The sequence below is a fragment of the Sebastes fasciatus genome, chromosome 16, assembly GCF_043250625.1.
Source record: "Sebastes fasciatus isolate fSebFas1 chromosome 16, fSebFas1.pri, whole genome shotgun sequence".
NCBI lineage: Eukaryota > Metazoa > Chordata > Actinopteri > Perciformes > Sebastidae > Sebastes > Sebastes fasciatus.
Window position 1 is genome coordinate 18,913,055 of NC_133810.1, and position 27,270 is coordinate 18,940,324.

General features: G+C 40.0%; 1 protein-coding gene across 1 annotated transcript in view; it reads left to right on the forward strand.

Annotated features, from left to right (window-relative positions):
* The first annotated feature begins 1,558 nt into the window (after positions 1-1,558).
* LOC141753345 (uncharacterized) overlaps positions 1,559-27,270 on the forward strand; it is a 35,406-nt gene continuing 9,694 nt past the window's right edge. Inside the window, exons 1-27 of the mRNA XM_074611917.1 lie at positions 1,559-1,705; positions 3,446-3,519; positions 7,606-7,677; positions 8,886-8,947; positions 9,053-9,687; positions 10,383-10,410; positions 10,496-10,533; positions 10,620-10,750; positions 10,831-10,909; positions 11,059-11,117; positions 12,409-12,456; positions 12,542-12,609; positions 12,980-13,023; positions 13,129-13,168; positions 13,678-13,712; positions 13,802-13,929; positions 14,036-14,156; positions 14,294-14,823; positions 15,058-15,259; positions 16,409-16,565; positions 19,941-20,099; positions 20,325-20,450; positions 21,133-21,178; positions 21,263-21,366; positions 22,205-22,329; positions 23,756-24,127; positions 24,284-24,567. Of these exons, the coding sequence (XP_074468018.1) occupies positions 1,632-1,705; positions 3,446-3,519; positions 7,606-7,677; positions 8,886-8,947; positions 9,053-9,687; positions 10,383-10,410; positions 10,496-10,533; positions 10,620-10,750; positions 10,831-10,909; positions 11,059-11,117; positions 12,409-12,456; positions 12,542-12,609; positions 12,980-13,023; positions 13,129-13,168; positions 13,678-13,712; positions 13,802-13,929; positions 14,036-14,156; positions 14,294-14,823; positions 15,058-15,259; positions 16,409-16,565; positions 19,941-20,099; positions 20,325-20,450; positions 21,133-21,178; positions 21,263-21,366; positions 22,205-22,329; positions 23,756-24,127; positions 24,284-24,567 (3,841 nt within the window). The 5' untranslated portion in view covers positions 1,559-1,631. The remainder of the gene's footprint in view (positions 1,706-3,445; positions 3,520-7,605; positions 7,678-8,885; positions 8,948-9,052; positions 9,688-10,382; positions 10,411-10,495; positions 10,534-10,619; positions 10,751-10,830; positions 10,910-11,058; positions 11,118-12,408; positions 12,457-12,541; positions 12,610-12,979; positions 13,024-13,128; positions 13,169-13,677; positions 13,713-13,801; positions 13,930-14,035; positions 14,157-14,293; positions 14,824-15,057; positions 15,260-16,408; positions 16,566-19,940; positions 20,100-20,324; positions 20,451-21,132; positions 21,179-21,262; positions 21,367-22,204; positions 22,330-23,755; positions 24,128-24,283; positions 24,568-27,270) is intronic.

Consider the following 27,270-nt stretch of genomic DNA (forward strand, 5'->3'; position numbering starts at 1 on the left):
AACAATGTTGCCAGTGGCAGCCATGATACATCCAGGGCAACAGCACAGTGAAGGCTACTGTTTTGGAGCGGCGAAGAAGAATTGTTTTTCGGTTAAACAAGTTGATTTTTTTTTGGGTTAATAAATTATGATGTCAGATCGGTGCATAGACTTGCATGCTCGCCGATCCCGAAATTTGGGCAGTATCGGAACAACTCTACTTCTAATTTTGAAGCAGGAATAGTTAAATGTTTTGAGAAAAATACACTTATTCGCTCCCTTGCCAAGAGTTAGAAGAGAAGATTGATACCACTCAGTTATAACTGTACGCTAATATCTGTTTGTCTCCCAAAACTGCTCAACCCGACTGTTAGAAGTCCTCCACTAACATCCTCCACTGGATGGTGCCAGAGCTTAAATAATACAAATATCTTCTTTATTCATCCACATCCCTGTGTAATTGGTGCCACAGTGGTCTACATGTAAAGCTGTCATACAAGTCATACTAACAGTGGACCATTTTATGTCTATACATCTGTTGTGACTGCAGTTGGTGATCTCCTCTGGTGAAGACAAAACATCATGCACAATGATCAGCAGCAGACATTAAACACATAAAGCCATTAATCCCTTTGGCATTTCACTCCAAACTGAATAAAGAAGCTAAACTATTTGGGTCTGCCCTGCCATCACTGTGTTTCCCAAGCCTCTAACAGATATGAAAACCTGGCTTGTTGTTGTCTCTGTCCTCCTACCTCCCCCTGGTGTACATATAGAGAACTACACCTATTATTCTTCTGTTTCTAACTTCATCGTATTTACAGGAAACTCAAGCTGGTACAGCATCAAATCTGTTTGGTACCGCTATACAGTATAGTGCACTTATAAGGGTTGTCACTAATTACTGTTATAATGTTAATAAATCATTCATGCTTTTGCAGATCAAAAAGCTGTGGATGCATAAATAACAAATCTATGGCTTACCAAGATAAAGAAGCGTAGTTTGTTATTTTATCCTTATTATACTTTTATTTAGTTAACTAACCCACTAACAGTTTAACTCTGTGTGTGTGCTGTGGACAATCCCTCCCATTCCGAGAACCCTGGAAAGAGGGTGCATAACATAACAGACAGATAATACTGGTGCGTGACTGAGGCAACGGAAGTTGTCTCAGTGCCAGCACTCTTTTAACTCTGTGGTGTTACCCAGGAAACACTTTTTTCTAGTCATGTCTGTCATTGAGTACACTCAAAGGGTTTATGACACACCCTGAGGCGCACCTTTGCTGCCAAACGAAAATAGAACAAGATAAATCTCTTCCCTCCAAAAACCTACAGGAACGTTGAATGTGTATACTAAGTTTGGATGATAGTACAGCACAGTGGGATTTTTCTGATCTGGTCTAAAATCAAACTATTTCCTGTTCAGAAGGTGGACAGTTGTTGAGCGAGACTAAGGTGTTGCGTAAAGTGAATGTATGCATCCACCTGTTCAGGTTGACGTTTCAGGGGCGTGCCACATGTGTCAGCTGTTGATCCTGCATGACAAAGTCACAGTGAACTCACACAGCAGCAAATGCACACCTAGTGTTTGTGGTTTGGCTTCGTTTACAAGGTTAAAATTTGCCAAAGGATAGTTATGTTCCAAGCAAATGAAGATAAAAATCATGAAAGCTTGCGGCATTTGTTCTGATGGATCTTCATGTCGGCATTCCCCTTCTGTCAGGTAAAGTGTTGGTGGTGTGTCTCCTTTTCCTTAATTTGAGATCACAGCTCATCTCAGAAACCACAGCTGGATCTGGTTTGAATCTGGATTATCTACCGATTTCCTCTATTTACAGATATAATTCAATTCCTTCTTTATTCCTTTATTTAAACCATTAACCTAATCTCTTTTAAAATATCTTTTTATGTGTTTATTTTCCTTTCTGTCATATTATCTTACTTTATGTTTTTATTTCTGTGACTTTTTTGGCTGTGTTTGTGAATATACTGTTTAATCTTTAAATCAAGTCTTAAGTGAACTGATAATATTTCTAATAGAGGGTGCACACAGCAACAGTGTGGTGGTACAATGGTGCTCTGATTATATTAACGGACTGAAGAAATCTTTCCCAGGAAGGATGGGTCCGTGGAATTTGTGCTGTTGATGCACTAACTTTATCATCTACAAATTGAAATAAGACATCTTTATTTTAGGAGGAGTTGACTTCAGCTGTTGTTTCGTTATTTGCCTAAATTTCCCTCACTGAGCATTGATTTCAATTCTCATCTACTCTCTTCTTCCTCAAGTCTCACCATCTTCTGGACAAATTGTTCTCACCCAAACTTCCACTCTGTTGATGCTTTTTGTTTATTGCTCCATTTGTGGGAAAAAAAATTGAAGACACAGTGTGAAAGTCATTGTAGGATGGAGTGAATGTTTTTTCTTTGATACTAAAATGACCATTTTATGTTTAAAGTCACTCATGTCACTTACATTATTTCATATTTAATTTTGTGCTCTTTAAATGAGTTAATTTATAAAAGCAAGTACCAGAGTTTAGAGAATTATAAACTAGGGCTGTCAATCGATTCAAATATTTAATAACGACTAATTGCAAGATAGTCCATAGTTAATTAAGATTAATTGCACATATTTTATCTGTTCAAAATGTACCTTAAAGGGAAATTTGTCACGTATTTAACACAGCTTATCCCTGCCAAAATTTAGCGTAATTTTGGAGCGTTATTTAGCCTCCTTCCCGACAAGCTAGTATGACAATGGATCCCTTCATATGATCAGTATCTCGGAAATTGCAATTTGCTTTAATGCGTTAAAGAAATTAGTGCTGTTAAAATTAATTTGCGTTATTATCGCTTTAACTTTCACAACCCTATTAAAAATTCAAGTCTTCTGCTACCACCGAACTTCTTAATTCAATGCATGGTAACAGCATAGCTTCATAACAGATGTAAACACCTCTGAAAAGCTCTGGCCCAAGCAAACATTCACAATTTGTTCATGGAAACCAACATGTGTGTCTATACTTCTCTCTATATATTTCTGTTTGTACTTTCCCTAAGCTGTGATAAAGGTAATGTGTTTGCTCTGTTGTATTGTACTCTGATCATACTCAAAGGCTGCTCTGAACAGGAATGCCCTCGAGTGTTTGATTTGGCATTATTCATTGTTCTTCAGAAAATTGCAAGATACGGTTAATTGATGCGAACCAAAGAGAAAACCTTTTACAACATAATTACAGGAAAAAAGCCTCCAGCATTCATTGGCATGGGTGTGATGGGAAAAGGTGCACGTGTTTAGCCTGAGAAGTCTTTTGCGTGACTCACTCTTTTGAACCGCTGACCAACAATAGGTACTATCAACAAGGCCAAATGTCACCACAATGAAGCTTACACCAGACGTTTTCATTTCATATAAACATTTGGAAAAAGTGTCTAAATGATTTTATTTGTTCTGTTACAGAGTAAAGAAGCCAGGCTCGCATGTCAAACACCTACGCTGGATGCACATACTTCTGCTGGTCATCCTCCTGGCAGGTATGTCATCATCAGCCGTGACAGGTTAGAGTTGTTGCAGACAATAGAGCGGCAGCGTCTGTCATCTGGTAACCTTATCTGGACCGACGACTCTATTTATACATTGCAATGTCTGACATGTCAGTCATTCAGCGTTCTTCACGTCACACACGTGAACGTGTGAAATTTCCTTTCTACTGTATACTGTAACCTGTTATTCTAGTCTGATTGCTGTCTGCTTCCTAAAAACACATAATTTCACAATGCTGTAACTTCTTTGTAAAGGAAGGTGGAAAATATGACCAAGAGGAACAAACTAACAATATTTGACATTGGGCAACTGCCATATATACTTGAGCTTCTTACTGAACTTTTGTTTTTAAAGCTGAAGTTGGTAACTTTGAGCAAATATGATAAAAAGTTATTTTTATAAAATGGTCACTATATCCTGACAGTAGTGCATGAGACAGATAATCTGTGAAAAACAAATCATGTTCTGCCTCTGCCTCCTCCTAGTGCTCCTAATGGCATTTGCAAGATTTCACCACACCTGAAGAAAAACAAGCACTCAGAGCCGAGCAGTCTCTAAAGCAGCTGTCAATAACTGCTTGCAAAACTTGTGAACTCCGATCAAACGTTTAAACTAGGCAGTGCTGATCAAACGTGAATCCATTTCTGTTACTGTAATGCCCCTAAAACCTCCACCACCTTCATGTCTGAGCTGTCTGAGCTTCTCACCTCTGTCTGCTCCATGTCTCCATCTACACTCCTGCTCGATGACTTCAATATTCATGTGGACTCCACCAGCTGCTCGTTTGCCACTGAATTCCTGTCACTGTTGGACTGTTTCAACTTTACACAGCACGTTAAAAGTCCCACCCACACTAAAGGCCACACGCTGGATCTGGTGTGCTCCACTGGCACAACTCCCTCCCATCTGCAGTGCCTGGACCTCGCGGTCTCAGACCATCTCGCTGTTCTCTGCACTGTTCCTGTCACCCTGCCCAGGCAGCGCACAAAACGTACCATCCAATACAGGAACATCAAGACAGTGAGTACACCAGCTCTGAACGACCTGATAGCGACCCATCTGGCCTCAGATCCACACAACAGCTCTGCTGATGGGCTGGTTGCCCACTACAACGCCACTTTATCCGGCAGCCTTGACTCCCTTGCCCCCCTCAAAACCCGGACTGTCTCCTATACCCGTCCCGCCCCCTGGTTCACCACTGAACTCCGCACCCAGAAGTCCACCGGCCGTCAACTGGAGAGGCGCTACAAAAGATCTGGCCTCACTGTCCACCTTGAGGCTTATAAAGAGCATGTGAGGGCCTACAAAGTAGCTCTCTCCCAGGCCAAAACACAGTACTACTCCACCCTCATTACCAACCAACAAAACCACCCCAGACTGCTGTTCTCCACCATCAACCGGCTCCTTCGCCCCCTCGACCCCCCCCTCCCCTCAGGTGCCCCCGACCTCTGCACTAAGTTCCTGGACTTTTTTCAGGACAAAGTCGAGTCCATCCATCAGCAGCTCCTGGTGCCTGCCCACCTCCCTCCACACACACCTCAGCCACTGGGCGTGGCTCCCTTGGATGTTCGCCTGCCTCAGTGCTCCCTCTCCTTCTTCTCCCCTGTATGTGCTCCTCAGGTCGCAAAGTTGGTCACTAAGGCCAAAGCCTCCACCTGTTCTCTGGACCCCATGCCCACAGCCTTGGTCAAGGCGTGCCTACCTGCCCTGTGCCCCATTATGGTGAACATCATCAACTCCTTCTTGGCATCTGGTCTTGTACCCGACAGCCTCAAGATGGCATCAGTCACTCCCATCCTCAAAAAGCCAGGTCTGGACCGGGATGACAGCAACAACTACCGACCGATCTCCAACCTTCCTTTCCTGAGCAAAATTCTGGAAAGAGCAGTGGCCGCCCAACTCCATCAACATATGGCCAACCATGAGCTCTACGAAACGTTTCAATCTGGCTACAGACCACACCACAGCACAGAGACCACCCTCATCAAAATCACAAATGACCTCCTCATCGCTGCAGATTCTGGTCACATCAGCATCCTCATCCTCCTGGATCTCTCAGCTGCCTTCGACACAGTCTCCCACACCATCCTCCTCACCCGCCTATCTGACTACCTTGGCCTCACCGGTTCAGCTCTCTCTTGGTTTCAGTCCTACCTCACAAACAGAAAACAGTTTGTCACCATCAGAGACTCCAGTTCCACCCCGGCCCCAGTCAACCATGGCGTACCTCAAGGCTCTGTGCTGGGACCCCTCCTCTTCACCATCTACATGCTCCCCCTTGGTCAGATCATCCGCCACCACGGTCTCAGCTTTCATTCATATGCTGACGACACACAACTATATCTCAGCACCAAACCATCCACCCAGCTACCCCCACAGTGACTTGTAAACTGCCTACATGCAATAAAAATCTGGATGTCATCTAACTTCTTAAAACTCAACAGCAACAAAACCGAGCTCATGGTTGTGGCTCCCAAGGCCCTGCTCCGGAAGGTTGGAGATCTCCACCTGGATGTTGATGGCTGTTCCTTCTCCCCATCCTCGGAAGTCCGCAACCTGGGTGTCATCCTGGACCCAACACTATCATTCCAATCTCATATCAGGTTCATCACCAAATCCGCCTTCTTCCACCTCAAAAACATCTCACGTCTCCGGCAATCACTCTCTGACTCTGTGGCAGAAACCCTCATCCACGCTTTCGTCACCTCCCGTTTGGACTACTGCAATGGAGTTCTGTCCGGGATTCCCAGCAAAGCCCTGGACAGGCTCCAGTATGTGCAAAACTCGGCTGCCAGGGTTCTCACCCGCACCAAGCCCTGGCAGCACATCACCCCCACCCTCATCCACCTCCACTGGCTCCCGGTCAAGTCCCGCATCACCTACAAAATCCTCCTCCTCACCTACAAATCCCTCAACGCCCTGGCTCCTCAGTACCTATCTGACCTCCTCCACCCTTACACACAGCCCCGGAACCTTAGATCCTCAGGCACGGGTCAGCTCTCCGTCCCTCACACAAGAATGAGAACTTTTGGGGACAGAGCCTTCAGTGTGACAGCCCCCACACTTTGGAACTCTCTCCCCATTGAGCTCCGCAATGCACCATCTCTGGACACCTTCAAAAGACTCCTCAAAACCCACCTCTTCACCAAGGCCTATGGCCTCTAGCTACTGTTACATTTGTTGTATTTATTTATGTCTTTGTTAAGCGTCCTTGGGTTTCATGAAAGGCGCTATATAAATCCAAGATATTATTATTATTATTATTTCTCTCCTCAAATGTTCTCAGAAACATCTTGTAGTGTGCTGTTTAGCAGTAAAATGAGAAAGTTTGCTAAGGCCGGTGGGCGGTGCTTGGTTTTGGCTCCACTGTTTTCAACATGGCGGGTGGGTCTCAAACTTCCTCATTTTACATCTAAACAGACACTACAAGATGATTCTGAAAACATTTAAGGTCATTAAAGGCATTACAGTAACAGAATATTGATTCATATTTAATCAGCGCTGCCTAGTTTGAAATCTTGCAGATGCCATTAGGAGCACGAGGAGGACACAGAGGAACATTATTTTTTTCACAGATTACCTGTCTCATGCACTACTGTCAGGATATAGTGACTGTTTTATAAAAACAACTTTTTATCATATTTGCTCAAAGTTACCGACTGCAGTTTTAAGGAAAAACAGTTGTCAAAATGTGCGAGAGAATAGAGGGAGATCCAAAAAATATTATATATAAATTATCCTATATTTTAGCATTATTTATTCATTTTTATTAATGTATTGATACAATTTATATGTTTATTTTCTTTATTTTTTCACCTACTATTAATTATGACAGTACAGTATCGGTCTTTAAAATCTCCAACAAACCTATATACATATCAGTCAACCACAAGTGGGATTGAGATACAAGAACTTCTAACGTCTACAGTGATGTCCAGTGTCTACCATTCAGTATTATGGCTGTAGGTCACAATAATCTCCATTAAACTGAAGTTAGGAAGTTGAAATTTCAATTTCCTCTTTGTCATTCATTCTGTGCAGACTGAAAATGATTATTCTTTCTTTCCCGCCATCAGGTCAGGCCTCCTGTGATGAGACGTCTGCTGCTCTTTCCCCTCTTTCCATTCCTACCAATGCACAGACTTCAGGTAAACTTGCAAAAGCCGACTGACTCACCTTACTCACTGCCATATCAGTAGTAACATTTGTAATCAGAAACACAACTGTCCTTCACAACCTTTCTTTTCATCCCCACACTGATGCTGCTGCTGGTCTCACCAATCTGTTATAATGTGTCACTGATTATGTGTCACAAATTATCATCCATTTGGATCTCAGTAAAAAGACTAATGACAGGACACAAAATATGTCACATAATAGAGATGAATGGTTGTCACTTGGTGGTGTGGAATACAGTAGCAGTGGAGGAGAAGTATTCGAATAAAGGAATATTTTGTTATTTTCATTTTTGGAAAGCATTAACCGGTAAACAGCATTTTAATGTTGTAGTTGATTGAGGTGGAGCTAGTTTTAACTACTTTATGCACTGTTGTGTAGTTTAATCTACGCATATTTTTTTAAAGGGGAACTATGCCCTTTTTCAAAATTCATACATGTTATTTCTATGGTCTAAGACAGTCCAAAAAATATTAGTAAACATGAACAATTTTCTCCCAAATCTGCTCCATAGACAATGAGCTTTGAGAGAGAGGAGCTCATCTTCACAAATATTGATTGAACTTTACAAGGCCACGGAAATAACATATTGGAATTCTTAATTTGGATGGTGTTCCCCTTAAAGATGATCATATGTTTCTGATGTAAAATTTGAATCACGTAGAGTAACTAGCTATAGCTGTTGAATGAATGTAGTGGAGTTAAACAATATTTGTCTCAGAAAAAAAGTGGAGTAGGAGCAGCCTAAAATGGAAGTATTGAAAGTTGAAAAATATTTTACTTAAGTTAAGTATATGAATACATGTACTTATTATTTTGCACAACTGGAATCATCCCAATCACAGTCATATCAACCTTTGACAAACCACAACTGTCACTGCTGCATGAAAAATGTGGAACAATCTCACTTTTTAACATTAAAGAGGAACTCTTTAAAACAATACTGACATGTCCATATATACCCATCTGTCTGTACATATGGCCATTGTCAATGTGTAAAACAAAACAGTGTATTGTGAAGTTCAGCTGAGGCTAATATGAGGCTTGAAAAAAAATTAAATTGTCCTTTAAGATTAGTTTACTAATTATGGAAAGTACAACTCTGTGGTTCTGGGATGTGGATAATATCATCATATAAAATCTCTCCTAAACTACGTTCTGTTTTTCCTTCTTACTACAGTATACTACTTTGTTGTTGTCACTGTGGATGGACAGAAGAATGAATCAGAAATCACTGCCTGGGTATGTAGGGAAACTGGTCATGGACTAGTTGCTAATTAAAATATTGGATATATGATGTTTATATCCAGTGATTGAATATAATGAGTATCATGTTCCTTTTCTCAGCTTAGCCAAGTGTTCCACAACAAGCTGCAGAGCTGCGTGCCTCCAAACCATGAAGAAACAACTGCCACACCTACCTCTCTACAAACCACATCTGCAAACACTTCATATGACACGACACTCATGACGACCGCGACAACATTGCAAAGCTATAATACTACTATGGCAACTACAACATTGCAGAGCAACAACACAAGTACAGCTGCAACAACAACAACGTTACTGAGCAACAACACAACTACAGCTGCAACAACCACAACGTTACTGAGCAACAACACAACTACAGCTGCAACAACAACGTTACTGAGCAACAACACAACTACAGCTGCAACAACAACAACATTACTGAGCAACACAACTACAGCTGCAACAACAACAACGTTACTGAGCAACAACACGACTCCAGCTGCAACAACAACAATGTTACTGAGCAACAACACAACTACAGCTGCAACAACAACAATGTTACTGAGCAAAAACACAACTACACTTGCAACAACAACAGCATTAAATAGCTCCACCACAACAACTTTACCTGGCGGTGAAAGAAAGAACAAACCAACAAGGAAACCAAAGCCCAGTCAGCCAAACAAGGACCGCATAGCTCTTGAAATTAGGGACCGTGTGACACAAACCAGGTATCAGTGCAACGATTTCTTATTGAATGAATGAAAGGGTGAAGGGTCAAACATTTTCACATAATAGGCCGTAATGGGTATCTCAGTATTTTGTTGATTTTACTCATGATTTAGTATAAAATTGCTTCTTTTTCTACACTGTGGATAGAAGGAGAATATTGTAATTGTGCTGTCATAATAGTGTCCTCCTTATCAAAGTAAACTTCAAATTGTATGATATGTTAGTGACAGGTTCCCAAAGTCCCTGCTGTAGGAACAACTATCCTTCATGTGATTAATTGTATTTATAATTTAAGGTGAAACTATGTATTTTGTTGGCCTCTGTGGCCACAGGTGAAAATTACAAGATGATAGCACATTGAATTTTCCTTGAGCCACACAATGCTTAATTTTTACTTCAGCCATAAAACCATTCAAATGTTTATATGTGACAAGCTAAATGTAGAGTAGCAGTAGCACAAGAAGAGATGAGTCATAAAGTCCGTGCAGTGACTCAGTAGTAATGTCAGTTATACAGCCATATCTGACTTATGTTTGTTAACATTTGCTAACATTAGTCATAATAAGCTATCGGTCATACCAGATCCAATTATGCCTGTAGCAATTTAAAGATCCGGGTGTATTCAATTTAGCAAGGGTGTGTTTTGTTGCTTATAATTCAAGCTAAATCAATCTTGTCTCAATTTATTTTTCAGTGAAAACAAAACAACTGGCCTATTTCAAGTAAGTTAACATTGAAATGTGTTTGTGGGTTACGGAGTGTGAATAGAATGATCACATGAATCAAGATTGATTTATGTTTTAACAGGGAATTGACGTTTCATGCGCCAACAAGACTGCAAAAAAGTAAGTAAAATAAACAATTTTCAAATGGCTAAAACAAGTGTAAATAATCTAATGTATTTCTTGTTAACACCAACCTGATACTTCAGAAACACCAAGTGTTTGGTGATGCTGCAGCTGAAGCAAAGGGTCCCTACATGTTGTATTCTCCGTACGCTCTGTGCGGCCAATAAAACATCTTCTGATATCCACCTGGTGGGAAAAACAGCAAATAGAATCGGTGAGTGTTGCATACTCTGAAATACATAATTACCTACCTAGCAAGTAATAATGCAATCAACTCTCTGTGTTATTGAACAGGTCTGCTACAAAATCAGTGCAATAGCAATATACAAGAGCAAAAGAGTTGCACTTATACTGGTCAAGCTGGTGCATCATGGTAAGATGTTTGAGATTTTCAATGTTTTTTTTTTTTCTATTTGTGCCCCCCACAATATATTTATTTATTCATTTATTTATGTATTCAAAAAACAAGAATACAGTGACATTTTTTCTTATTTTATATCAAATGCTTCTATCTTTCGACAGTGAAGAATCTGCGACTGCAAATGTGGTTCCTCAACGCAACTCAACTCACTGTGGTGCAGGTGAGCTCTGAACTAGGGCTGTCAATCGATTTAAAATATTTAATCTCGATTAATTGCACATTTTTTTTATCTGTTCAACATGTACCTTAAAAGGAGATTTGTCAAGTATTTAATACTCTTATCAACATGGAAGAGGGCAAATATGCTTGCTTTATGCAAATGTATGTAGATGTTTATTATTGGAAATCAATAAACAAACAACACAAAACAATGACAAATATTGTCCAGAAACCCTCACAGGTACTGCATTTAGCATAAAAACATGCTCAAATCATAACATGGCAAACTCAGGCGTGTTAATACACACTTGTTAAGCATCAAGTGTGTCACTGTGCTGACTTGACTATTACTTGTCTGTAAGACATTGTGGGTACCCATATAACCCATTGTCATTCACATATCTTGAGATTTGAAAATGGCCATGCCAGTTTTTCCTCCCCAAAATTTAGCGCAAGTTTGGAGCATAAGACATAGTTGGTACCAATGGATTCCTTGCGTTTTCTAGTTGTATATGATACCTGTATCTTCACTCTAGCTTTAACTGAGCCCGTGACAAACGCCGAAAGATCAAATGCGTTAATGCATTAAAGAAACCAGTGGCGCTAAAATGATTTTGCGTTAACTTTGACAGCCCTACTCTGGACATTTCCCTTAAACATCTTCAAACCACAGAAAGTAAAGCAAGTGTTCCACCCTTTGTCACTGATACGTACATTAACCCATAATGTCAAGGTAGACATTGCAACATTTTTAAGTAGGCGTTACATGAACTTGAACTGGATACCGTATTGAGTATGATGTGAGGCTACAGATTTATTTGAAGGTTTTAAAGGAACAGTTCAACATTTTGGGATATATGCTTTGTCGCATTCTTGCTGAGAGTTTGATGAGAAGATCAATACCACTCATATACACATCTGTATGGTAAATATTAGCCTAGCTTAGCACGAAGACTAAAAGGGGGAAACAACTAGCTTGGTTCTGTCCAAAGGTAACACATCCGCTCCAGTATTGCTAAAGGTGAACACTTTCTATCTTGTTTCTTTAAAGTTAATTTCTTGGCCGGGTGCTTCCTAAAGTATTGCTAAAGTCACTGTGCCCGGCCAAGTAATAGTCCTGCTTGAATCCCTCCATAAAACCGCAACTTGTCATTTTTACACTTCAGTTTTTTTATGGATTATGACATTAAGTAAGACGGGTTGAATGCTGCATGAAGAACTTGAAATTTTTGTGGTTTTGTTAACACTGACATTTGAATATAGTAAACCGACATGCTTTGGCTTTGTTTCAGGTAAATGGAACAACACCTGCAGCTGCTCTGCGTACTGCAATGGAACTGGTGAGTGTTTTATCACAGAATAAAACCACTTGATTACTGGTATTATCTAAATAGATATAAGCTAATATTGTTTCTTTGTTTTCAGATGCATACTACACTTTTCAGATTTCATTACAAGATTCTAGGATGAACTCGTCATATGTCTTGTCCCTTGTAAGTTTACGTGCACACACAGAATATGCATACATGTGTAAGTATATGTTTTAATATCTGTCTTTAATTGCTGTAGAACTCACTGCCTGAGGATCTCAGACAGGCAAACTCAGTATCTTCCTTTAAATCTCTTCTCAAGACTCACTTATGGCTTTTCTTAAATGATGGAATATTTTTGTAACTATTTATATGATTTTATCTTGTTTAGATCTTAAGTTCTGGATGTTAATTACTTTTACCATGCCTTTATTGTAATGCACTTTGTAATTTTGTTTTTCAAAGGTGCTATATAAATAAAGGTATTATTATTAATTGTCCATTTTGCATCAATTATTGTAGCATCAAACTCTAATCTCTTGAATCTTTACAGATTTCTAAGATAACACAAAGATCAAACTGCCCTTCAAGTGCAGAGTGAGTTTTGCCATTCAAGCACGTACAACTCAAATTTTACATTAATAAATACCCTTTTAATCAAATTAAAAAATAAATCATAATCTTTGTAATGTTCCTTTGCAGTGTTTCATGTCCATTGTCCATCATTACATCTGAATACAAGGTAATCATCATACTATTTTGACTACTGAGAGCAAAATTAATCCAAATGCAATCAAACCGTTTTTTCCATAATATCTAAACATAACACGGATTAACTAAGATGTAATTTGCTTTAAAGGAAATCTATCCTTTACTGCAGCGTATCATTGACTTGATTGATTAAATAATAGTTTCACAGAGAGCAAGCAGCTAATTACAAGAGAGATCCAATTGAAATGTGTAGTGAAATATCTGGTTTTTGAGTCGTGCATTTCATTGAGGAAATTGGCCACTTGTCACAAAATTGCATGAAGTGCAGCTTTGTGTGCACATTTTCTCTTTTTGTGATGCTGTTTGTTCATGAAATATAACATTTGAACCCTTAATTGACAGTGTGTTTTTGGGACTTTTTCTTATCTTTTCATGCACAGAAGTACATTTTGTATACAAAGCATATGAAAGTTACTTTAATGTGTTACTTTAACATAATCCCTTGAGATAGTTTGACTAAAAATGAAAATTTCTACTCAGGATGCCAAAGTGGAATGTGGAAAGACAGCATCAAAGTGAGTCTAATCCTATTAGTAGCTGTGAAGGAGCATTTCAATTAACTGAATGACTGAAATCTGTGCACTTCTGATTTTTTAAATTCTAGTCTTCTAAGCTGCAGAGTGATTTTAGGCTTTGGCCATGAGGTTCCTATCTGTAACGTGTCGGCAGCCGTGATGAATGTGTTTCGGTCTGAGAAAGAAATCCGTTACAATGGACAAGTGACCCGAGCAGGTGTGTATATACAGGGAAACAAGTCGATTCAACATCAATTCATACAATCAACAAAATAACCACGGGTCAAACTCCTCATTTGTGTTTTTGCTAATAATTCACACAGCAATTTGTGGAAATTCAAAAGTCAGCGACAACCCACTTAAATCCAAGTTCATGTGGATTAACATTAACCTAAAGCCTGCTACCTTTTGTACGACAATAGAAGAGGCTTACATACTCTCTTGGTTTGTATGGTCTTCTTACCACCCTATCTTCTGCACTTAACTAAATCTGTATTATAGTTTATAACATGTAACATCTGATGTAAAAAATTCTACAAATGCTTTCACCCCAGATCTTAATTTGTCCTTTTTCTTCATAGTCAAAATGGGACAAATGTGCTTGTGCAGCTGGACCAGCGGTGTGTTCAGGTGCCGTTTACCACGCCCAGCCCAAATGTGACAACGGCACAACCAAACACCACCACAACCAGCCCAAATGTGACAACTGTACAACCAAATACCACCACAACCAGCCCAAATGTGACAACTGTACAACCAAACACCACCACAACTAGCCCAAATGTGACAACTGTACAACCAAACACCACCACCATCAGCCCAAATGTGACAACTGTACAACCAAACACCACTGCAACCAGCCCAAATGTGACAACTGTACAACCAAACACCACCACCATCAGCCCAAATGTGACAACTGTACAACCAAACACCACCACAACCAGCCCAAATGTGACAACTGTACAACCAAACACCACCACAACCAGTCCAAATGTGACAACCGCACAACCAAACACCACCACCTCATCTGTACATGTAACTTCATCCCCACTGAGCACAACAGCTCAAACTCTGAATGCCACCGCCACTGCTGCTAATGTCACATTGTCAGGTTTGTTATCACCTCAGCACTGTATATAACTCTGCTGCAACATTTACATCATTATAGCACCATTATAGATTGTTTCAACAGAACTGCATTGCTAGGCAACAGCTTGGGTCCACGTTTACTTCCTGTCAGTTTATGCCATTCACATACACTACAACAGGAAATTAACTGGCACACATTTGGAATGTTTACTGTGTAATGGTCTATAGTTTACCCTTTAAATTTTGTCGCCTACAGCTGAGAGCCAAGCCAATGCACTGCTTGAGCGGACCGGAGACGTGTCCAACCTAAACTCCAGCCAGGTGGATCAGCTGGTGTCTCAGCTGGAAAATCTTTTGTCGGGCCCGACCGTCAGCCTGGCACTGGGGAACACTTCCGTCCACATCGTCAGCAATCTGCTGGGTGCCTCTCCTGAGGTGCTGTCCGACTCCTCCAACAGGTTACAGATTCACTTATTTATATTCTCTATTGTGAACTATTAAAGAAATTACATGGTATAAATCAGGGCTTCCGCCAGACCTTTTTTTGCACCTCAAACTGTTTTTATATCGACAGTTTTGTTGCAAGCTGCCCACCTGGGGAGATCATAATAGCTGAGCGTAATTGTTCTCCACAACAGATTCCTACACCATTGAAATTTTAAGTTAGACAGGGGGTCTCCCATAATACTGTTAGTGAGTTCTCATGTATGAGATTGTATGTACTGTGTAATGCCGAAATGTTGTGATAATGGACTTTTGTTTTGCGCACTAATAACCTACACTAAATCTAAGTCAGAAAGTTGTTGGCGTGTGTGACAGGGAGTGATGGTGAAAAATAATAATGATAATAATAATAAAAACTTTATTTATTTAGCACCTTTGAAAAGCAAGGTTACAAAGTGCTTTACAATAAAAGCATGATAAAAGTAATTAACAGAACGTGGATCTAAAAAAGATAAAATCATATAAATAGTTACAGCAATGCGTCATCAGTTAAGAAAAAGCCGCAATATAAAAGTGAGTAAGAAGATATTTAAAAAGAAGATACTGAGTTTCCACAGCTGAGGGGCCTGGACGGCAAAAGCCCGGTCACCTTTGTTGACCAGTTTGGATTTTGGACCCATTAATAGGGCCGTGCCAGAGGATCTCAAGCATCGATCAGGCTTATATGGAGTCAGCAAATCACAGATATAGGCAGGAGCCAGACCATTCAAGGCTTTAAAAACAAGCAGTAAAATCTTAAAATCAATTCTAAAACTCACAGGTAACCAGTGAAGGGCAGCAAGGATTGGAGTGATGTGGTCGCTTCTCTTAGTACGTGTTAAAAAATGCAGTACAGACTGTGCCAAATTTAATATAATTACCACAAAAATAACCTATCATAGCCTAATTACCACAAAAATAACCTATTATAGCCTATGTATGTATATAATTATTCCGCTTTTTTTCCACTGAATCATATGGTGTCTTGTGGCCTGGTAGCAGACTTTCAAGGCCTAATTATAGTCCACGACCCAGGGGTTTGGAACCACTGGTGTAACTGAATTTGCTCTGTATTATAATTATTCATATCTTGCACAATACCAATTAATTTATTTTTTCATCAGGATTATAGGGATTGTTGATACAGTGGGGTTGAAGCTGGTCCTTGGCGGAGAGCCTGAGACCCTCTTGTCCCCGGCTGTGGCTCTGTCTGTGAAACCAGCAGATGGCAGCAACTTTCAAGAAACATTTTTCTCCATCTCAGACCCCAATCATGTACAGGTATGACATGAATTGTCCAGTTTATATATAGGCCATATATCACAACATTTGTGATATAGCTTCATAAAAACACATAACACATAGCTTAAATAAAAACACATAACAACACATAGCTTCATAACAACGCATTACAACACATAGCCTAAATAAAAACACATAACACATAGCTGCCTAACATAGATTCATAACAACACATACTGTAGCTTAAATAAAAACACATAACACATAGATTAAATAAAAACACATAGCTTCATAACACTTAGCTTCATAGCAAACATATTAATACATCATAACAACAAACTGTAATCTGCTCACAGGACCACTTGATGACGATTTTCTCCTTTAGTTGGGCATATAACACAGATAGTTAGCAATACAACCCAAAGTTTGACCAAAGTTCAGTATCATTTTAAACTGTGATTAGAGGTTACTGGCGACCCAGAACTTTATCCAGTGATAACTCTGTCAATTTTTCTGCTAATGTCAATGTACTGATGGAAAGCTGAAGATATTGCCGTTCTATAGTTGTATTGTTTGTCATTCTATCATGAAGGCAAGGGGGTGAAGTTTGACCTTGAAGTGACCATGCTCCTTTTATTTGGCTTTCACATTTTTCTCAAGTTTAAAGCTTTAAAAAAGCTCCCTTAAAAAATAAAGAGGGAAAAAACATGTCTGTTATTATCTGATATCTGATCTAATCAGCTTGAAATACCTTGGAAATCACCAAAATTCATAAGATCAGTTTTCACATTGGAATATTAAGCGCCTATTTGGTGGCCATTTTGAAAAATGGCTGCCAGAGCCCTCAGGCCCCAAATTAGTAGTGCCCCGATATCTATATCTTTTCATAGCATATAAGCCTACATCTGTGACAAATGTGTTGCTTTATCGCAAATTGCACAATTGTTGTGCTTAACTGCCATGCTATTTTAATTATTTGTACTTTACTTCAGTGTTTACATTTTATGCTACTTAATACTTCAACTCCACTACATTTCAGAGAGAAATACAACACTGTTAGATTCGATTAGGTCAGTGGTTTTTCGTCTTGTGACCCGTTAAAAAGGCCAGTGTCCAGTTGTCACATTGAGCTTTTACCAGTTCCACCAAAGAGACATTTCCCAGCTCAACTTTTCAGATGGAAAATACCAAAATATTAATACAGGCTTGTGTAGCAGAACTTTTTTCTTCTTCTTTCCCCTCCCATCAGTTATCTCACGACTCTTCATATTTATCTTGTGAGCCTTTGTAGGGGACCCGACACCTAGGTTGGGAAACACTTGACCAGTGGGCTATCTCCAGGTCTGAGAAGTGAAGCCAATGCGGAAGTGCCTTAAACTTATATTCTTTCTGATAGCCAGCAGGGGGCGACTCCTCTGTTTGCAAAAAGAAGTCTGATTGTATAGAAGTCTATGAGAAAATGACCCTACTTCTCACTTGATTTATTTCCTCAGTAAACATTGTAAACATGAGTTTATGGTCTCAATCGCTAGTTTCGAATCTTCTTAAATAGAGCATGATGTTCATTTAGTAAATTATGGACCATTTAGAGACAAATAGACCATAAAGCAGGGGATGCTTAAGGGCGTGGCTACCTGTGATTGACAGGTTGCTGCCACAGCGTTGTATCCGGTCTAGGAGTTATCCGTGTTTTCATCTTACAACTTTAACCCTTTCACAGTATGTTTTCAGTTCATGAACTCGACGTCATGGTGACTACATCCACTTCTTATATATACAGTCTATGCACTGGACTAAGCTGTTTATAAAGTAGATAAAGCAGCTCCTCCTCACCCTGTAGATGCTGCTTACACATTGATGCATCAGTATTAAAGGGACTATTTGTAACTTTCAGAAATGCTTGTTAACAGCGACACCTGTGGCCGTGAAATCAACGAAAGTCAGCGTCGGGCTCACGCTTGCTCGCTCTAAATATACCTGAACGAGCGTCGCTCAAAACAGTGAGGTGACACACATCAACTAAAACCACAATATCACTCTATATTTCAGCTGCTTGGCAGTAATGTTAGCTGACCAGACGAAGGTCTCTCCATGAACATGATTTAGATCTGATCCTAGTGTTGGCTTTTCCTGCCTAAGGGCAGGCTGAAGCAGCGGGTCTCTGCAGCGTGTCTCCCTGCTCTCTCCGCCTGCAGCCGGAGAGAGCAGAGGAGACACCGGCACCTGGTCGGTAACGAGAAGACAACGTAAATCTCTGAAGAGCTCCGTCACTTCACAAGACACGGGAAAGCTCTGTTGGTCTGGAGGAGCTGCAGCATTTTTTTATGCACAAACGTCCCCTGTGCATTCACTAGATATTCTCAGAGCTAAACTAACTCTTCTGCAGTGTGTAGTGAGCGCGCGTTCACGTCTAGAGGTGGAGGACGCGCGCGTTGTCTGAGTGAAGGAGAGCAGGCAGCGGAGACGAGGCTCCGGCCACACGCGAGCGCGCATATGCGAACGCGCATGTGTGCCGACCCGCTACATTTATACGCTTAAAAAGGTACAAATAGTCCCTTTAACAATCTAATGATGTAAAATATAATAATATGTCAGTCACAGGGGACATTATACTGCAGATTGAGTACTTTTACTTTAATACTTCAAGCACTTTCTGCTGTTTTGAATGCAGAACTTTGAGCTGTAATGGAGTATTTTTATACTATTGCATAGGTACTTTTACTTAATTATAGGATCTAAGTACTTCTTCCACCACTTATACTGTAATGCACCTGCAGCCACATTTTCAAACAGGAAGTGGAGTTAGACAATCTGGACCAATTTAAAACTAACCCAGCAATTAAAGAGCTTTCTCACCGCAGAAACGCAGACATGACACAACATGAAAAGCATGTGTGTAATTAATTAATGACATGAATTATGTTTCATGGCTTCTTTCCAAGTGTACCAGTTCCAGGGCCCTGGTATTTTGCTGTCATGGCCTTGTTATTGTTATTTGTTCCACGTGCGTTTTACCTGCTCTGCCAAGTAAAAGTGCCTGTTGCTCAAATGTTTCAGAATGTCCCGCTGCACTTGCAATTATTATAAATAGTTCTCCAACATAACCTGTACATAGGAATTAAATATATATAAAAAAATATTTCTATCAATTTAATTTAAAGCTACATTTGAGCTACATTCAGTATATTCTACAAATGTGGAAAGGCACAAAGACATGACTTTTTTTTTTACTGTAATATGATTTCTAAGGGTACATCCCTGGATTACACTTGAAGAAGAAATGTGTTGAGCTACTGCAAATAGTGATCTCTGACAGATTGAGTTGAGTTAAAGTGGTTTTAAAAGTGTATGATGATAAAAATCTAGTTGTTAAGCCTGTGTCTCTCTGTTCACTCTGTCCCATGTGTGCTGCAGGTCCGTGGGGATTCCAGGCTCAGAAGGAGTGTGAGAACAGACATCCCTCAGGGCTCCATCAGGCTGCCCCCCACTCTCACACAGGACCTGACCAACGAGCAACAGCAGCTGGCCTCCAGAGTCCAGTTCAATTTCTACCAGGAGAGCACAGTTTACCAGGTCTATACAGGCAACAAACGTCCCATTCAAAGCAAGATATGCAGAGGGAGAAACCGAACTCTGAGACACTTGGATTTTGATTACAAAATGTGTCTTTTATTGTCGTATATCCATAATTTTGTGTTCTACAGGAAACAGATGGGCCACATTTCATATTATATTATAAAATCGTCTTTACTAACTGACAACTTGTGTATCTTGTGTTGTCTCTAAATGGCCATGCAGGACAGATCTTTGGGCACAGAACGCAAACTCAATAGTGGGATCCTGGGAGCGAGTGTGGCCAACCTGTCAATCACAGAACTGCAGGACGATGTTGTAATTCACCTGAGGAACACAGAGCCGGTTCCAGTGAGTCCGTTTGAAAAAAAAGTTTTTTTTATGCCTCTGCGCCAGCGACCCATTCTCGTGATATCTCGAGAACGCCTTGAGCGAATATCTTCAAATTTGGCACGAACATCCACTTGGACTCAAGGATGAACTGGTGGTCTGAGGTCAAGGTCACTATGATCTCATAAAACACTTTTATTCATGACTCAAGATTCATGTGCTGATTATGACAATTTCACACAAATGTCTAACAGGATAAAATGATGAAGTAATAACATTTTGGACAGACATATAAAAATATATAAACTGCAACTTGACTGGTTGATGGAGGCATACAACCGTGGGGTTGTCATTTAAGTTTTAAAGAGCATGTTTGCTTAACTGTTTGCTATTTTCTTAGATGTATTGACTTTTCATCCTTAAATACACTAAACTAGACAAAGTTAAACCGGTATTACTTATTGTACAGCCACATCAAATATTTACGTAAGTCTTTAATCTGATCTCAATCATCCTTCTTCCTAAAACAAGTAAAGGACAGCGGTGATATTTTTATATCTTTTAGAGCTGCAGTTTAAATACAGATAGGCCACAAATATGCTGTAAGAGTAGTAACAGGCACTCTCAACATAGAAAGAAATATCATCATACAATTTGAGATTGTAAACTGATACAAGCTCGTGTGCCCTTTCCCAAACTACAGGCTAATTTTGTGGCTACATGTGTTTTCTGGGACTTTACATTAAATGGTAAGTTTTCCAACTATTTCTGTCAGAATTAAGTGGATATAAACAAAGATGAAAACATTGTTCATCTGTGTCTTCTACCGGCAGACGAATCAGGTGGTTGGAATCCAAAAGGCTGTTTTGTCCGAAGCAGCAGAGACAACGTGACAGTTTGTGGCTGCAACCATTTGACCAGTTTTGCTATATTGCTGGTGAGAAGATGATACTTTTTCAAATTTTTTTCATGCATGTTTGGTTAGCACTAGGGCTGTCAATCGATTAAAATATGTAATTGCGATTAATCAAATGATTGTCCGTAGTTAATTGTCATTAATCGCAAATTAATCACGCATTTTTTTATCTGTTCAGAATGTACCTTAAAGGGAGATTTGTCAAGTATTTAATACTCTTGTCAACATGGGAGTGGACAAATGTGCTTGTTTTATGCACATTTATGTATATATTTATCAATTGGAAATCAAGTAACAACACAAAACATTGATAAATATTGTCCAGAGACCCTCACAGGTACTGCATTTAAAAAAAAAAAATGCTCAAATCATAACATGACAAACTCAAGTCCAACAGGCAACAACAGCTGTCAGTGTGTCAGTGTGCTGACTTGACTATGACTTGCTCCAAACTGCATGTGATTATCATAAAGTGGGCATGTCTGTAAAGGGAAGACTCGTGGGTACCCATAGAACCCATTTTCATTCACATATGTTGAGGTCAGAGGTCAAGGGACCGCTTTGAAAATGGCCATGTCAGTTTTTCCTCGTCAAAATTTGGCGTAAGTTTAGAGCGTTATTTAGCCTCCTTTCGCAGCAAGCTAGTATGACATGGTTGGTACCAATGGATTCCTTAGGTTTTTTCAGTTTCATAGCTAGTTTTAAAACTGAGCCCGCTACAACCTAAAAATCGCAAGATGCGTTAAAGTAATTAATGACAAATTTACGTTAACACGTTATTATCATGTTAACTTTGACAGCCCTAGTAAACACTTTTACACTCTGCTGTAACTTCTCTTTTTTCTTCCTTTATCAACAGGACCTCTCCAGAGAGCCTCTAGTCAGTCGTGTACAGGCCACCATACTCACATTTATCACGTATATTGGCTGTGGAATCTCTGCCATCTTCCTGTCCATCACCCTCCTCACTTATTTGGCCTTTGGGTGAGTATTGAGAGCCATAAGATAAATGACACACATCCAACATTTTATAATAACCATTGAAGTAGCATGCAGAGTTTCTTTTTTGATTCTACCACTAGGAGTCAGTCACAACAGTTGAAACACCTTGGTTTCTGGCCCTGTTATGATAAAGTTAGTAGTTTAAAGTGCCTTGGATGGTCAGCACACTAACACACTGACAGCTGTTGTTGACTGTTGGGCTTGAGTTTGTCATGTTATGATTTGAGCATATGTTTTTATGCTAAATGCAGTACCTGTGTAGGTTTCTGAACAATATTTGTCATTGCTTTTGTGTTGTTCATTGATTTTCAATAATAAATATACACATACATTTGCATAAAGTAGGCATATTTGCCCACTCCCATGTTGATAAGAATATTAAATACTTGACAAATCTCCCTTTAAATGGACTGTCTGTAAGAAGCAGAAATTGGTTGTAACAGCGACACCTGTGGCGGTACAATACTATTGTGGCTGCTTCTCTATCTCTCTCTCTCTCTCTCTCTCTCTCTCACTCTCTCTCTATCTATCTATCCCCCCAGCCGGTCTCGGCAGATGGCCGCCCGCCCTGCGCCCGGTTCTGCTCCAGGTTTCTTCCCAGTAATCGGGGAGTTTTTCCTGGCCACAGTGCTCTTGGTGGATCCTGTTGGGTCTCTAAACTATGGTGTACGGTCATAGACCTGCTCTATATATAGAGATAACTTCTGTTGTGATTTGACGCTATACAAAAATAAATTGATTTGATTTGATTTGATTTACCTGAATGTGAACGAGCATCCGTCAAAACAGTGAAGCGACACACATCAGCTAAAACCACAATATCACTCTATATTTCACCTGCTTGGCAGCAATGTTAGCTGACCAGAAAAAGGTCTCTCCATGAATCACTGCTGATCCTAGTGTTGGCTTTTCCTGCTTCAGCCTCCCGACCGCGGCCGGAGGAAACAGGGGAGACACCGGCACAATTTAAATATTAATTAAATATTTTAATCGATTGACAGCCGTATTGCTAACATCTTATAAAATACTTTTTTAAATTTCAGTCTTTCGTCAGGTCATCTTGTGATGCAATGTTGAACATTTTGCCTGAGCGACTGTAAAGAGACAAGAGTGGCAATAACATTCTCAAATGTGAAAGCTGCTTTCTTGATTGTCTTGAACACCAAACAAATTATAATGCATATACAAATTGAAATCAAATCTATATTATTTTGTCCCTCAGACCGTTGTTTATTACTACTAGAGTTCACAAATGGATCTGACTTGCAATGCAGTATTAAGAATGTGTAAAATTCCCCAAAACTAGAAAGTGGCAAATCTTTGTTCACAGCACTTTTTACAGTAGACATATTGTTTATTGAGAAGAGTCCACTGAGATTGTGTTGTCTAAACCATTTGAACACTGCAGGAAGTTGCGGAAGGACATTCCATCCAAAATCCTAATCCAGCTGTGCCTGGCGCTGCTGCTGCTGAACCTGGTCTTCATGGTGGATGCGTGGCTGGCGCTCTACCCAGACGCTGTGGGCCTCTGCATATCCACCGCATTGTTCCTTCACTACTTCCTGCTGGTTACCTTCACCTGGATGGGACTTGAGGCTGTCCACATGTACCTGGCCCTTGTGAAAGTCTTCAATAGCCACATATCACGCTACATGCTGAAGTTCTCGCTGGTCGGCTGGGGCGTCCCCATGATTGTGGTAATAATTGTCATTGCAATTGACAAGGACAACTATGGTCTGGTCTCCTATGGAAAGTTTCCAGATGGCACTAGTGATGATTTGTGAGTCTTCTGACAGACGCCACTACAGTTACATGCACATTATTCTACACAAACTAAAAATATTCCACAAATACCAAAACACGTAAAAAATTAAATCTGCACCAAACAAAAAAAGATAACCCTTTAATTCTCTCCCATCTGTGTTCTCTCCCACAGCTGCTGGCTGAAAAATGACATTGCTTTCTATGTGGCAGTGGTGGCCTATTTCTGCTTCATTTTTGTGTTCAACCTTGCCATGTTCGTTGTGGTGTTGATCCAGCTGTGTCGGATAAAGAGGCAGAACCCTCACAATGCGCAGCACCGTACCACGCTGCAGGATGTGCGCAGTGTGGCGGGGATAATGATCCTCCTGGGCTTTACTTGGGGCTTTGCCTTTTTTGCCTGGGGCCCCGTTAACCTGCCATTCATGTACCTCTTTGCCATCTTTAACTCCTTGCAAGGTGAGTTGACTCATTTGGGGGTGCTGACGTAATAGTGTGTCTGTTAAAACCTGGCTAAAGTCATTTTTTAAATCATGAGGGCTTATAATAGGCAATAATAGGAATATTTGATTGTATTACAACTTGTCTCTTTATTTGTACACACTAAAAATGACTGGGTAAAAATTGTTTGCGTCAATATACTGTAGCACGAACACAATACTGGGTTAAGTTTACCCAGTAATAGATGCAGTAGAGAGTTTAGGAAATAATTTTACTGTTAATTTTTATTTCTTCATTTTGTCTTCCAAATAAATCACACTTCCTTTTACTATTTATTTATTTAGCGAATGCAAAGTCCTTGAGCCATGCAGTTGCCTCCTGGTCTGCTGTATGGAGGGTGTCTAACCCTCCTTTTAGACTGTGGAGCGGGCAAGCTTCAATGATGTTGTAAGAGCCACAATGTGTGAATATAAGTTAAAATTAATAATTTATAGTTATTGTAAATGACTTAGATAATGTTTAAAAAGGTAAAGAGACAAATGCATGTATATTTTATTTTGATAATTTAGACTCCCTTTAATATAGTGAGAGAGTGAGTGTGCATTAGAGTTAGGAGGCAGAGAGCTGCGTTAGACACGGGAGCACATAGTTTTTCTACCGTGTGACACTATGTAATATTTAACTTTTCTCAGTAAACGTTTTAAACTGGATTACATCTCCTGTCATTCGCGTCAGACTGAAGTTACTGTGCCTACAGCTCGTTTGTGGCTTATTTTTGGGATTCAGAAGGAATGCCACTACATTAGTAGAAAAACTGCTCAGAAGAAACTAGCTAACGCTAGCAAGACGGACCACGAGCGCTGGATGCTACAACGTGGAATTCTGAATGAAAGTCCGACGCACCGCTTGGAAGAAGAGCTCAAAGCAACGTTGCGGTATGTTTTTGACTGAATAAAAACGTCGGACAAGATGAAAGAAAAGAAAGACCGACAGCTGCTCTGAAGTTAATGAAGATTGATGATGCTAATTGATACAACCTGTTAATTAGCTACGCAGTGGATTTCTCCGCGTGCAAATACAACAGCTTGCCTTAAGGAAAAGCCATAGAAGTTTCTGCGTTTTTGAGAAGTTGTGATGCACCTGTCTGATGAGAAAAGTGGAAATACTTTTTACTCATTTGCACGCAATTTACACATTGCTTTGCTAATATGATGGCTGAAGATAAGGAAGTAATTGATGCTGTGGACATGGAATCTAAAAGAATGAGCAAGTTAACTGAAAGAGCACTGGAGGATAAACTACATCGGCTGATTGGAACCAGGAGAGGAGTATTAGCTCGGATAACTGGTAAAAGAAAAGAAGTTGACTGTTTGATGAGTGATGCTGACAATTTGCAAAAAGTGCAAAAGTTAATGCATAATGATTTCAACCCTCTTATTGTGAAGTTTAAAGAGCTCAATATGCAAATAGAAGATCTTCTGCCTGAAGAAGAAAAAGATGCAGATGTGAGCAACTGGGTTGTACCTAAGATGTTGGTTATCAGACAGTTTGAAGAAGAAACTGAAAAATGGATGGATGCTTCAAGTAAAAGCAAAACAAAGAAAGTAAATAGAGCATCTGATGATGATGAGACTGGCAGTAGTAATGATGAAGATGATGATGTATGTCCTGAAGATAGTGCATCACAAGTTGGCTTTAACAAACCAGCACAAAGAAGGAGCTCAAATGTTGGACGCTCATCTGTCATGTCTGTCAGATCATCAGTTTGTGTAAATGAAGAAGCAAAGCTTGCTGGCTTAGTTGAAGGTGCTGCAGCTCTACAAGAGAAACAGGAGCTTGAATTGGAAGAAGCACGTATTAAAGCCAAGCTAGAAAGACTGACTTTAAAGGCTGCTATTGCTGAGAAAAGAGCTCAAGTAAAGGTGTTGAAAGACTATGAGAGATCAGAAGATGGCATGAACAGCTATGTCCGCTCATATATGGCAGGTGGAGCTCGAGTGAAGGAAGAGGAACGGAGACAACATCCGCTCGCTAACTTACCTGTATCTGGAGGTAAGATGTCATCCAGATCGTTGCAATATACACAGCCACAGGTTGTGAGGTCAAGACCCAAAGACAACACTGACAGACAACAGCGTGACAGAAGCAGTGATGGCATTCTTCAAGTAATGCAGAAGCAAAATATGATTACAGAGATGATGGTTACTCAACAGAAACAGGCTCAGCTGCCAGTTAAAGACATTTCAGTGTTCAAAGGCGATCCACTTACCTACAGATCATTTATCAGAGCTTTCGAACAAGCCATTGAACAGAGAACTGATAGTGATCAGGATAAGTTGTACTATCTCCAACAGTACACTGCAGGAGAACCACAAGAACTTGTGCGTAGCTGTGAGCACATGCCACCACAAAGAGGATTCATGGAAGCGAAACGACTGCTTAAAAAGCATTATGGAGATGAGCTAATGATAGCCAGTGCTTACATTGATAAAGCATTAAAGTGGCCGCAAATCAAGTCTGAAGATGCAAAAGCATTGAACACTTATGCTGTCTTTTTGACTGGCTGTCGTAACACTATGGAAGATGTGGAGTTCATGGAGGAAATGGATAACCCTACGAACATGAGAATAGTGGTATCCAAATTACCATATAAAATGAGGGAAAGGTGGCGCAATTCAGCATTTGAAATTAAGGAAAGAAGAGGACACAGAGCACGATTTG